Source organism: Echinops telfairi, unplaced genomic scaffold, assembly GCF_000313985.2.
Source record: "Echinops telfairi isolate 266 unplaced genomic scaffold, ASM31398v2 ScPeMD7_5592;HRSCAF=6446, whole genome shotgun sequence".
Classification (NCBI taxonomy): Eukaryota; Metazoa; Chordata; class Mammalia; order Afrosoricida; family Tenrecidae; genus Echinops; species Echinops telfairi.
The window spans coordinates 24,743,087-24,756,202 of record NW_022109491.1 but is presented as its reverse complement, the minus strand read 5'-3'; the positions used below and the strand labels follow the sequence as shown (position 1 = coordinate 24,756,202).

The window sequence follows — 13,116 nt, the reverse complement described above, 5'->3', positions numbered from 1 at the left end:
TATCTACAATTATTAGCTAAGGTGTGGGTGCTTGCATCCAAGCACAAAAGATGTGGAGAAGGATGTGGAAGCGGGTGCCCCTGTGAGTTGGGGGCTGCAGGGGGCACGTCACGGTTCTGTCTGAGGGGGGTGTTCCCATCAGAATGCCAGGCTCCAGCAGAACCGTCTACAGGAAGAAGGGGATGAGTTGCTGACCTGTGGTTCTGGCAATGACATGAGTCCCTTTGAAGATTTATCACTCTGCAGTTAGACCCGCTAAAAGAAGAAGGAATGTAATAAAGTAAAGAAAGACTATCAGGGTGCCCTTCTAAGGAAACCCTATCTTTTGAAGAGGTCCTAGAGCAAGATTTTAATCCCCGGGTGGCAGGAAATTAAATATTAGACCATTTTCCTGAAATAATCCATCAGTAATACATGACAAGTTCAGCTAAGCTTGGCGAGTTCCTGAAAGAAATGTGCAGAGTCGAGAAGATCTAATTGGGCAGACTCACGCATTGGGAATCACATTCTTTTAAAGGACTTTGAAGATGAATGTAGGTCATTGCCATGCCTTTGTTTGTGTTGTTCTGAAGAGCTCAAAAACATACGTGGGCTGTAACAAAAGTAGTTGAGCATCAAGGTCAGGTCAGGTGGCTGCAGACCTTTAAAAACCGACCTGGGGCCCCACTATTTTGACAGGCTGAAGTTGGACAGCCGGGCCTCCTCAGGGACATTGGAGGACAGACGCACCAGTCAACTTTCCACAGACCTGTCCTCCCCTCCCGTTTCTCCTCACTCCTTCACATGCAGAGTCTTGCTTGACCGAGCTTTGCACCGCAGCAGAGGCCTCCCGGAAGGAGGTTTAGGGGTTGGGGTGTTGTTTTGCCCTTTGGCCAGCTTTCTCCAGCAAGCCTCCATGGAAAAGGAAGGGGGGAGATGGGCATGAGGATTGGCCGCTGCTATATTTCACCCTGAAATGAAAAGATTCAGCTGTAAAAAAACAAACCAAACCTTGCCATTCTGACATGTTTGTCTCCTCTGGCAAAATGCAAATAGTGTCTAGAAGGCAATGACGAATGAACTCCAGGGCTGTTTCTGCACAGATTTCTAGAAATGCCTTGAGGTTCACTTCTTATTGAGCATCAGTTAAATATTTGGATCTCGATTTCACCAGTGGTTTTTTGTGTTAGGAAGATTACAAACTGAACCGTAGAAAATATTATACTTAGGGTGTTTAATGCTTCAAATTAGGGCTCACCTGTGATCTCTGAAATGACCCTTTGATGAGTTTTGGATGAATTTGCTATTAATTTTAATCTTGCTTTGATCAGTGTAAAGGAGCCCAGATAGTAACCACTAAGGTCAGTGATTACTTGGACTACTAACTGCAAGGTCAGTAGTTCAAACCCTTGAGCCGCCCTGCAGGGGAAAGATGAGGCTGTTTGCTTCTGAAAAGATTTGCCCCTGGGAAACCTGATCAAGGGTCCTTATGAGTAGGAATCAATTTGTTGGCAGTTCGTTTGGGTTATACTAGTTCACAAAGTACATCCGCCTTTCTGAGCACTTCCTCGTCTCAGTCATCTAAGTGGATAAAGGGTCTTCTGGTTCTGCCTTCGAGACTGCTGCGGTCACAACTAGTTGTGGTGGTTGTTCGTGTGTTGTTGTTAGCTGATTTCGAACAACTGGAAGAAATGTATAAAGTAGCTTTTCATGTTTCCATGAGTTTAGTAAATGGTAACTATATATATATTCGTCAGTCCACAGCCTTGTTTTCTAAAGTGGACAATACCACCCCTGGGGTGCTGGAACAATCTACGGGGGCTGCAAAAGCAGACACCTACACTATCCTGGAGAATGGGCTATGGCACAACAGTTTTTAATTGCCAGAGAATGTGCTGAGTAATTTATTTTTTTCCTAAAAATAGAGTGATAGGCCAGATAAGTATGTGAACCTGAGCTCTAAATGAAATTTGATTTCTATTTTTACTTTTTGAATCTTTAACACTTGTTTTCTTATTTGTATTCATCTCTCTATTAAACGTATTGCCTAAGCAAATGCTGTCAGTGCATTTCTTTGTAGTGCCCTACACCAGACCCTCATTTGTTTGGACACCAGGCACTTTGCATCAGCAAGTGTTTAACGATTGTTTTATTGGGAGCTCTTACAGATAGATCTCCTAACATTCCATAGTTTAGTCACATCCAGCAGTATTGACACTTGCTGTCACAGTCAGTTTAGAAACATTCTCCTTTATCCCCTTCCACCTCCCCACCCATTTGATGATAATTTTAGATTTGATTGGCACAAGATAGGAAATTTACACAGTCCAAAGAGAGTGAGTACACGGTGAAAAGTCAGCCTCTCGCGCTCTTTCTAGACTGAGTCTCTGTGCCATAAGGCTGCCTCTCTTCCCACTTTCACATGCATCCTTGTTATAAAACTGTATGCATATCAAGTATATAACATGCATATATCCTTTTTGCAAATTGTTCTTGACCTATTTTTTTATCCACTTAACAGTGTATCTTGGTTTTAAAATTACGTTTAGATCACATTATCCTAAAAACCCAAACTCACTGCCATTAAGTTGATACCTACTCATCGCAACTCTGCAGGACAGAGAAGAACTGCTCCTTAGGGTTTCTGAGATTGTAAATCTTTACAGAAGCCAGCAGACTCTCTTTAGATAAATGTTACAAGGATGCTTCCAAAAGTTCATGGACAATTAATGAAAAGAGTGGAATTTTCCCATGAACTTTTTGAAGCACCCTGGTGTTTAATCAGTCTCCTCTTGTTGGAAATTGGGATTTTGTCCACAGCTGAAGGCTACCACAAAGGATATTTACAACAAATATCCTTGTGCACATCTTGGTACAAGATATGTGTCTCAAATGGGTGGGTGCATAAGCAAATGTGGTGAAGAAAACTGATGGTGCCCAGCTATCAAAAGATATAGCGTCTGAGGTCTTAAAGGCTTGAATGTAAACAAGCGGTTGTCTAGCTGAGAAGCAACAAAGCCCACATGGAAGAAGCACACCAGCCTGTGTGATCACGAGGTGTCGACAGAATCAGGTATCAGGCATCAAAGACCCAGAACAAAAAATCATACCAGTGTGAATTGAGGGGAAGTGGGAAGTGGAGACCCAAAGCCCAGCTGTAGACAATTGTACATCCCCTTATAGAAGGGTCACAAGGAAGAGACGAGCCATTCAGCGTGCAGTATAGCACCGATGAAACATATAACTTTACTCTAGTTGTTTAATGCTTCCTCCCCTCCACTATCATGACCCCAATTTTACCTTACAAATCCGGCTAGACCAGAGCTTGTACACTGGTACAGATAATCCAGGACAGGTAAACCCCTCAGAACCAATAATGAGAGTAGTGATCACAATGATCTACATATTACCCCCTCCCTGGGGGGCAGACAACAGAAAAGTGGGTGAAAGGAGACATTGGTCAGTGTAACACATGAAACAATCATAATAATTTATAAATTATCAAGGGTTCATGAGGGAGAGGGGGAAAGATGAACTGAGACCAAGGACTCAAGTAGAAAAAAAAATGTTTTGAGAATGATAATGGCAACAAATACACAAATGTGCTTTACACAATGGATGGATGTACAGTTTGTGACGAGAGTTGTACGAGTCCCCAATAAAATGATTTAAAAAAAAAAAAGGCTTAAAGTTAAAGAAGCGGTCATCTAGCTGAGAAACAACAAAGCCCACATGGAAGAAGCACACCAGCCTGTGTGATCATGAGGTGTTGATGGGATTAGGTATCAGGCATCAGAAGACCCAAAACAGTCATATTGATGTGAATGAGGGGAGTTGGAGAGGAGACCCAAAGCCCATCTGTAGACAGCTGGACATACCCTCACAGAAGGGCCACAGGAAAGGATGAGCCAGCCAGGATGCAGTATAGCACCAACGAAACATACAACATTCCTCTAGTTCTTTAATGCCTTCTTCCCTCACCCCGAGTTCTACCTTACAAATCTGATGATCCCAGTTCTACCTTACAAATCTGGCTAGACCAGAGGATGTACACTGGTACAGATAAGAGCTCTCGACACACGGAATCCAAAACAGATAAACCTCTTAGGAACAATAATGGAAGTACCGATACCATGAGGGTTTGGGAAGGTGGAAGTAGAAAAGAGGAACCGATTGCAATGATTGACGTATTACCCCCCTCCCCCCAAGTGATGAACAACAGAAACATGGATGAAGGGAGACAGAGGATGGTGTAAGATAGGAAAATAATAATGTATAACTTATCAAGGGTTCATGAGGGTGGGAGGAGAACAATGAGGAGCTGATACCGAGGGCTCAAGTAGAAAGAAAGAAAATGTTTCGAAAAGGATATTGGCAACATATGTACAAATGTGCTTGACACAATGGATGTATGGATTGTTAGAAAAGTTATAAGAGCCCCCAATAAAATGATTTTTTTTTAAAAGATGTGTCTGTAGGATGAAGTCTTAGAAATATAGTCGCTGGGCTTACGGGTCTGTATATATGTAAAGTTCAAGACGGCATGAGATCCCTAGTCTCTGCAAGATTTCCACTGCTTTAGCCTGTAGTGTAAGAAAAGCGATTGGCTAAAGGGAGGGCAGGGGAGTTAACAGTATTGGTGAAGAGTTTCTTTCTTCTTCCTGCTTCTGGTGGTGAACCCACAAGGAACTGACAGTGTGTGGTCAAGCTATTACATACAGCTCTCAGGAGGTTAGTGAGATGAAGGTGACTTGCTTGTCTCAACTGCTGCCATGCAGACTAATGACAACTGTATCTTCCTGACTGCAGCCCCAGTGACAGTTGTCCTGTACTTACCTACCTCTGCTCTTTCGTAGGACCTTAGCATCGTGAGACCCTCTGGATTCGGGGCTCCAGGACCGGCCCGCTCCAGCCCACCATGTCGAAGTTAAAAAGCTCCGAGTCCGTCAGGGTGGTGGTTCGCTGTCGGCCCATGAATGGCAGAGAGAAGGCCGCTGCCTACGACAAGGTGGTGGATGTGGATGTGAAGCTGGGACAGGTGTCTGTGAAGAACCCCAGAGGTGTGGCCCATGAAATGCCCAAGACCTTCACCTTTGATGCAGTCTATGACTGCAACGCCAAGCAGTTTGAACTCTACGATGAGACGTTCCGACCTCTCGTGGACTCCGTCCTGCAGGGTTTCAATGGGACCATCTTTGCCTACGGACAAACAGGGACGGGGAAAACCTACACGATGGAAGGAGTGCGTGGCGACCCTGAAAAAAGAGGGGTCATCCCTAACTCGTTTGACCACATCTTCACCCACATTTCTCGATCCCAGAACCAACAGTACCTGGTCAGGGCTTCCTATTTAGAGATCTACCAGGAGGAGATCCGAGACCTGCTCTCCAAGGATCAGACTAAGAGGCTTGAGCTCAAGGAGAGGCCTGACACGGGCGTGTACGTGAAAGACCTGTCCTCCTTTGTCACCAAGAGTGTGAAGGAGATCGAGCACGTGATGAATGTGGGGAACCAGAACCGTTCAGTCGGTGCCACCAACATGAACGAGCACAGTTCCCGCTCTCACGCCATTTTTGTTATCACGATTGAATGCAGCGAGGTGGGCCTTGACGGTGAAAACCACATCCGGGTGGGGAAGCTGAACCTTGTGGATCTCGCTGGCAGTGAGCGGCAAGCCAAGACCGGTGCTCAAGGGGAACGACTGAAGGAAGCTACCAAGATCAACCTCTCCCTTTCCGCCCTGGGGAATGTCATCTCGGCCCTGGTGGATGGCAAGAGCACACACATTCCATACCGGGACTCAAAGCTCACCAGGCTGCTCCAAGATTCCCTTGGTGGCAACGCTAAGACTGTGATGGTAGCCAACGTGGGACCTGCCTCTTACAACGTCGAAGAGACGCTGACCACTCTCCGGTATGCCAATCGTGCCAAAAACATTAAGAACAAACCCAGGGTCAACGAGGACCCTAAGGACGCCCTTCTTCGAGAATTTCAGGAAGAAATCGCTCGGCTCAAGGCCCAGCTGGAAAAACGATCTATTGGCCGAAAGAAGAGGCGGGAGAAGCGGAGGGAAGGTGGTGGCAGTGGTGGGGGTGGGGAAGAGGAGGAGGAGGAGGGCGAAGAGGGTGAGGAGGAAGGGGATGATAAGGATGATTATTGGCGGGAACAGCAAGAAAAACTGGAGATTGAGAAGCGGGCCATTGTAGAGGATCACAGCTTGGTTGCGGAGGAGAAGATGAGGCTGCTGAAGGAGAAGGAGAAGAAGATGGAGGACCTGCGGCGGGAAAAGGATGCTGCCGAGATGCTGGGTGCCAAAATCAAGGTACCAAACCACACCCTGCCTTCTGTGCCTTTTGTTTGTTGCCTCCTCCCTCCCAAAATGCATATGATGCTGTCCTCCCTCTCTTTTGCACCTCCAGCAATTCCAGGATAGCCAGTGTTCCCCTAACCATTTGTGCAATTGAAACAACGGGGAAAACTTTGTGTTTTTTCCAAATTAAAACAAAAACGTATAGTGAATTCATGCTAAGAGTAATTGTTACATATGTGGAAAATATAAAGAACAACAATAAAACTAACACCCTTTGTACCTGCCCCAGGTGCCAGAATAGTCTCACTTAAACCCTTAGAAGCTCTTTATGGCCCTTCTTTTGTGTTCCCATTACTCTAAGTTTGGCCTTGGGGGTTTCCTGGCCTTTTGTTAGGGCTTTGGCATATTTGTAAATACCTCTGCTTCAAAGCTTGCAAAGGTGGGAAGGTCCCTCCCTGTATATACATGGACTCCCACCCCTGCAGCTTGCTTCTGGTTTCTCAATACTAAGTTCATGGGAGTCATCCACACTGGGCCGGTGGCTGTGGTTTCTTCATGATAAGCTCTGCCATTCTCCTGAGAGTTTTGGTTGCTTGCATTTTGGGCTTTGCACGTTCAGGGCCTTGGCTCCTGGACACCACGTGTGTGTCAGTTTCTTGCCTGGCGTCGTTTGGTTCTAGAGTACGTGCGTCTTCCGCTTCCTCCGTGGTTTTCTAATGTGGCCGTGTGAGCTCACGCTTCTTCCAGCAGCGTCAGCGAATCGTTCTGACTGCTCTTGAGTCACCCCAGAGGATTTTCCTCATGCTGCTCCTTGTAAACAGCATCCCCCCAAAACCCCATGTGCTAATGTATTTCATTCATTATATTTCATACATCCAAAATGAGTTGGCTTCATTTTCCCTCATGGCTGAGCAGTATTTGGAGTGCGGAGGCTCCCATTGTTGGGGGGCCTTTCTTTCGCAGCAGTGTCCTGTTCCCCCAGGTGGCAGGACTCGGCGCCACCAGGCTTTCTTGACTGAGGCGAGTGAAGAGATGGCCCTGGAAGTCTGAGGGTGATGCCGCAGCCAGGGTTGATCACAACTTAGAATTCTTTTCCTCCTCTCGGGTCCCCTCCCCTTACTCTACCAAGCTTCCTCCTCTGGGTTTACCTGTGGCCTCCGTGGCCCTTCACAGAGCTCTAGGTACTATTGTAGTGTAGAAGTAGGCGCCTTAAAGCCTTAAGAGACCCTTCTAGGGCGAAAACCCCTGAGAGTCGAGCTGATGGGGAAATCGGGGGTAACTTCTAGGAAGGGGCTTGTGGAGTGCCTTCGCATGCCACTTCAACCCTCCAGACTCCTGCTCTCAAGAACCTGGGTGTTTAGTCCATGGGGCGATGACTTTACCTGTCTGTCTGTCTGTCTGAACCCCTGAATGCTGTCACATACTGAAACAAAGAACTGTAGAGCTGGAGACGGGTGCAGTGTCGTGCTCCAGCCCACCAGCCCCTTCATTTTGAGAAGAAGAACCTGACTGAAGGGACCCACCAGAAGATGGCAGTAAGATTGGGGTTAATGTTTCTCCATTTCTTAAAAGTGAGGCATGGAACTGTTGGCTCATGTGTTTTTCCGGTGTAACTCACATATGGGACCTGAAATGCTGCAGGCTACCTATCTAGCCCGATCTATGTGCCAACACCCGTACCCCATTGCTTCCTGCTTATGGCTACCCAGAGCCTGCTCCTTTATCCTCAGCTGTGAAGCCAGAGCCCTGGGAGTGCTCCCTGCCAGCTGTCCCTGCGCCTCTCCAGGGCCCAGTCAGTCCACAGGTCTCTGGTGCGGTTACCTAGCATGGCTGTCACAGAAATGCCACAAGTGGTAGCTTGAACCAGCCAACTTATTTCCTCGCAACTTGGCAAACTTGATAAATTCCAGGGACCTGCTAGGAGAAGGCGTCCTCTCTCATTGGCTCCAGGTGGGAGGCCACAGGTAAACCCAGAGGAGGAAGCTTGGTGGAGTAAGGGGAGGGGACCCGAGAGGAGGAAAAGAATTCTAAGTTGTGATCAACCCTGGCTGCAGCATCACCCTCAGACTTCCAGGGCCATCTCTTCACTCGCCTCAGTCAAGAAAGCCTTGTCCCATTCCAGTTCTTGCCCCTCTCAGCTCCGTAGTGATGCCACGTGCACGTGGTGCGACATCGTCTACTGCCATCTGTGCTGCCTGTTGTTGTCAGTCGCCACTGAGTCAATTCTGACTCATGGGGGCCCCATGTGACGTAGTACAACTTGCCCAGAGGCTTTCCTTGCCTGGAAGCTGTATGGAAGTAGGTTAGTTTGAAACACCATCCTCACCATTGGCAAACCTTATTCCACCAGGACTCTTTTTCTCTGCCTACTTTACTCTCTCTGCCCTCAGTTTTTCCCTGCCAGTAAGTCGATGCCGACTCCTAGTGACCCTGGAGGACGGGCAGAACTCCCTGTAACCTTCCAAGACTGTAGGGGGTAGAAAGCCCCATCTTTCTCCGGAGGAGTGCCCGGCGATCTCAAACTTCTGATCTTAAGGTTAGCAGCCCAAGCAATAACCACGACGCCACCAGGGCCCCTTGTCTCTCAGAAGTGATTGGTTTAAAACACAACCACACAGACCGGGCCTCATTAACATAATCAAGAAAGCCCGTTTGAAAATGGAATCACATCCACAGGTAACCCTCATCCTCACCCTCACCCACTGCTGACACATTGATTCTGATTCTGAGTGGCCCTGAGGGACAGAGTGGAACTGCTTCTTAGTTAGGGCTTCCAAGGCTGTCCGGGTACAGGAGCAGAGAGCCTCTTCTTCCTCCCGGGGGCCAGCTGGTCAATCCACACCCTTGATCTGGCAGGTAGAAGCTCAGCACTTCACCCTCTGCTCCACCAGGGCGCCTTTTCAACAGTGTAGTGGTTAGAATTGACAGCCCACAATTTTGGAGGACACAATCCATTCAGTCCTTAGCAGCTTCGGAATCCTGTCTCACCTGCGTCTCTTGGACTTACCTACTTTACTTCCCTGCAGCCCCGCCCCCCACCAAGCCTGGACCCCTAAACAATCTCTTGTCTGGTCTCCTGTCATCCAACCTGCCCATTCTTCCCATTCGGCTGCAGCAGCATGAGATTTTCACAGCTCCATCTGAATGCATAAAGAACACAGCAATTTTTTTATAAATTAACAAGGGTTCCTAAGAGGCGGGGAGGGGTGTGTGTGTGTGTGTGTGTGTGTGTGAAATGAGCTGATAGCAAGGGCTTAAGTAGAATGAAAATGGTGATGGGAACATGTACAAATGCACTTGACACAATGGATGTCTGTATGGATTGCGATAAGAGCTGTAAGGGCCCCCAATAAAATGATTTTAAAAATTAAAAAATAACACGGCAGTGGGTCCCAGAGGATCTCTGGGTAGAAGGAGCCTCCCTTGTAAAGTGTCTCAGTCTCGGGAGCCCCGGGAGCTGTTCTGTTCCGCCCTGTGGCATGGCTGTGAGTCTCAGTGCACTTGATGGCAGTGGTTCGGTTTGTTTAACAAAGTCTTTGAGGTTTAAACAGACCCCTGCTTGCTTTGCCTGCTTCCTGTATCACTACTCTCTCCTGCCCTACACTACAAAAGGTTTTTTATCTTAGTGCGTTGGTTTTGATTTTCAACTCTGTGTAGATGTCCCTTCTGACAGAACACTCTCCGTGGCCTGGCTTCCTCCTAAAGTCTGAATCCCCTCCTTCCAGTGTGCTCCTCCCACACAGTGGCACCTGCCACCATAGGCTGCATACAGTCTGTGCTTGTCTGGTCCCTCAGAGGCCTGTAAGCTCTGTGACAGCCTTCACAACTGCATCCGCAGTACTTAGCACACAGTAGGTGTGTGTGTTTTAAATGGGGTTGGTATTCTGTACAAACCTCCCCCCATGATTTCTCTTTTTAACAACAGAATTGACAGTTCTTTTGTTGTTGAAAATGTACACAGCAGAACCAACTCGATCATTTCTACCTGTAAATCCCGTCCTCCCTCCCCAAATTTTTTAAAAAGGGGAGTGGAAATTCGCGTATGAGGCGACTTCAAAGTGTGTGGAAAATTGAATTAAAGAATAATAGATTTTTTTAAAGCTTTTTGTGATTTAGGTGAATGTTTACAGAACAGATTATGAGTTTTTGCACCCCCCCCTCCCCCAATTTACCAGTGAAGTTAACCATTCGGAATCAGAAATGCTTAGGGTACAGTTCTTCCAGTTCAGCGTGCCTGTTCTCGGCCACACCTGCAGGCACGGCTCTGCTCCTCAGCCGCTCAGCCACATGCCCCTTGGCCTCTGCCGGGCCCAAGCAGTGTTACAAAGCTCCTTTAGCCGTGCTGGCCAAGGCCCATGGGCACTCCGATTGCCACTCCATTAGAAGCCTTGGCCTGAAGACACCTGGCTCTAGTTCTGTGACTTAGTAAACCCGGTACCCCCAATTAAGTGCCTGGGGGCAACAAAGATCATCCGTAATCAAACCTTTCCAGGAACTTTTTGAAGATCCCGCATGTGTATGGAGAAACCATATTGTCAGTGTTCCCAATGGGACAGCCCACCTCCAGGAGTGGGGAGAGTAAGAGGAGGGATATCTGAGCCTGCCACCTTCCAGGGCTCCCCTATGAGATGGGTTCTGAAAGAGACCATTTTCAAGATGGATTCAACTTTGTTTCTCTCTCAGGCCATGGAGAGTAAGCTACTTGTTGGAGGGAAAAATATAGTGGACCATACGAATGAGCAGCAGAAAATCCTGGAGCAGAAACGGCAGGAAATTGCAGAGCAGGTAAGCTTTCGCTGTTTGTGGGGACGGAGGGATGTGAGTTAGTCTACAGAGCAACGCTCTCATATATCAACCCTCCTTCAAAGCTGAGACTCTGGCCTGGATTACTGAGCCCTCATCTTGGCGCAGACCTGCTCTGTAGAACAAACTAATGAATTTTGTGATGTTACTCAGAAACGTCGAGAAAGAGAGATCCAGCAACAGATGGAAAGTCGAGATGAGGAGACCTTGGAACTGAAGGAGACATACAGCTCATTGCAGCAAGAGGTGGACATCAAGACCAAAAAACTCAAAAAGGTATCAAAGGAATGAGGCCAGGCAGACTCTGGGGGACTGGGGAGAGGGAGCGCTATTCTCTGGCTGGATGCCCTGCTCACCCCCCCCTGCCCTCGGTTGCAGCTCTTCTCCAAGCTGCAGGCCGTGAAGGCCGAGATCCATGACCTCCAAGAGGAGCACATCAAGGAGCGCCAAGAGCTGGAGCAGACCCAGAATGAGCTCACCAGGGAGCTGAAACTCAAGTAAGGGCCAGGCTGCCTCAGCCCCTACGCCTCTCGCTGGGTTGGTTGGTTTGTTAAGAACACACTCCTGAAGACAGGGCCTCTACCAGCCTCTCTCTAGCTCACGTCCATCCGCCTTGTCTGTCTGCTGTTTATTCCTGAGAAAGTCCCTTCCCACACCCCTAGGTCCCACCGAGCAACTTGACCACATGCTCTCCCAGGTCTCTGCCAGCCCACTTCCTTAAGCCTTTTAAAAGCTTCTAGTCTTATTTATCTATGGAAAATGAGCTATCTTTTTTTAAAACTGATTTGAGTGAACTTTTGCATATGTTATAGAGTTTCATCTCACCTCTTTGCATATGGCTATCCAGTTGCCCAAACACCGTTTTCGAAAAAGTTCTTCTTTCTGCATTTCAGTATCTTGAGACCCTGTGTGAAAATCAGTTGACCATAAATGTAAGGGTTTTTGAATTCTCACTACCGTTCCATTGGTCTCAGTGTCTGCCCTTAACGCCATTCCTAAATGGTCTTACCACTTCACAGTACATTAGAACAGGCAGGTTAAGTCCACTTTTGTTGTTTGAGATTGTCTTAACTGTTGGGAGATTCCCTTACATTTCCATCTAAATTTTAAGATTTGGATAGGGATTGTGTTGAATCCATAGAACAATTTGGGAAGTATTGTCATCTCAAGGCATTCTTGATGGTTCAGTGGTTAAAGTGGTCAGCTGCCATCTGACAGGTGAATGGTTTGTGGCAGCCTGTTTCTGTAAGATTCATGCTTTGGAAATCCTGTCGGCATTCCGACTCTCCTAGGGTCGCTATGGAGTCAGAATCAATTGGACAGTCAGTTTTGTGTTGGTTTTGGTCATCTTAATGAGCAACGTTAAATGGTATGATTCACGAACATGGAATATCTTTATTTAAATCTTATTTTTCATCGATTTTGTAGTTTTTAGTATATACATCTTGTACTTCTTTTATTAAATTTATACCTATGTATTTTTATGCTATTATAAATTGAATGATTGTCTTAATTTTTATTGGTCTATTTATTGCTAGTGTAGAGAAATAGTGTTTAGTTATTTGTAATATACAATGATATTTTTGTATTGTCTAGTCCCCGGTCCATGTTAATTTTCTTGATTGATATGCATTAGGATCTAAATGTGGGCCACACTTTGCCTCTGGTCGTTATGTCCCTCGAGAGGAGTTTTTATAGCACAATGGTGAAGCACTGGGCTGCCAGCCAGCCTGCTCATGGTTCTGGCCCGCCTCGGAGCTGGCACGGGAGAGACCCGGGGGTCTGCTGCTATAAAGATTACTGCTGAGAAAACCCAACGGGCCAGCGGCACTCTGTCACATGGGGTTCCTGTGAATCCGGATCTACTCGGACATCCTTTAGCAAAATCATCTATCTCCTCAACTTACCTTAATCTAGAGTAGTGGTGCTGAACCTCCCTAATGCCGGCACCCTTTCTTTTTCTTTTTTTTTTTAAATGATTTTATTGGGGGCTCGTACAACTCTTATCACAATCCATCCATCCA

The 13,116-nt window shown here is 47.0% G+C and overlaps 1 protein-coding gene across 1 annotated transcript in view; it reads left to right on the top strand.

The window, feature by feature from the left end:
* The first annotated feature begins 4,863 nt into the window (after positions 1-4,863).
* Positions 4,864-13,116, top strand: part of KIF3B (kinesin family member 3B) — a 17,568-nt gene continuing 9,315 nt past the window's right edge. The window contains exons 1-4 of the mRNA XM_004697917.2: positions 4,864-6,301; positions 10,973-11,074; positions 11,246-11,368; positions 11,471-11,589. Of these exons, the coding sequence (XP_004697974.1) occupies positions 4,898-6,301; positions 10,973-11,074; positions 11,246-11,368; positions 11,471-11,589 (1,748 nt within the window). The 5' untranslated portion in view covers positions 4,864-4,897. The remainder of the gene's footprint in view (positions 6,302-10,972; positions 11,075-11,245; positions 11,369-11,470; positions 11,590-13,116) is intronic.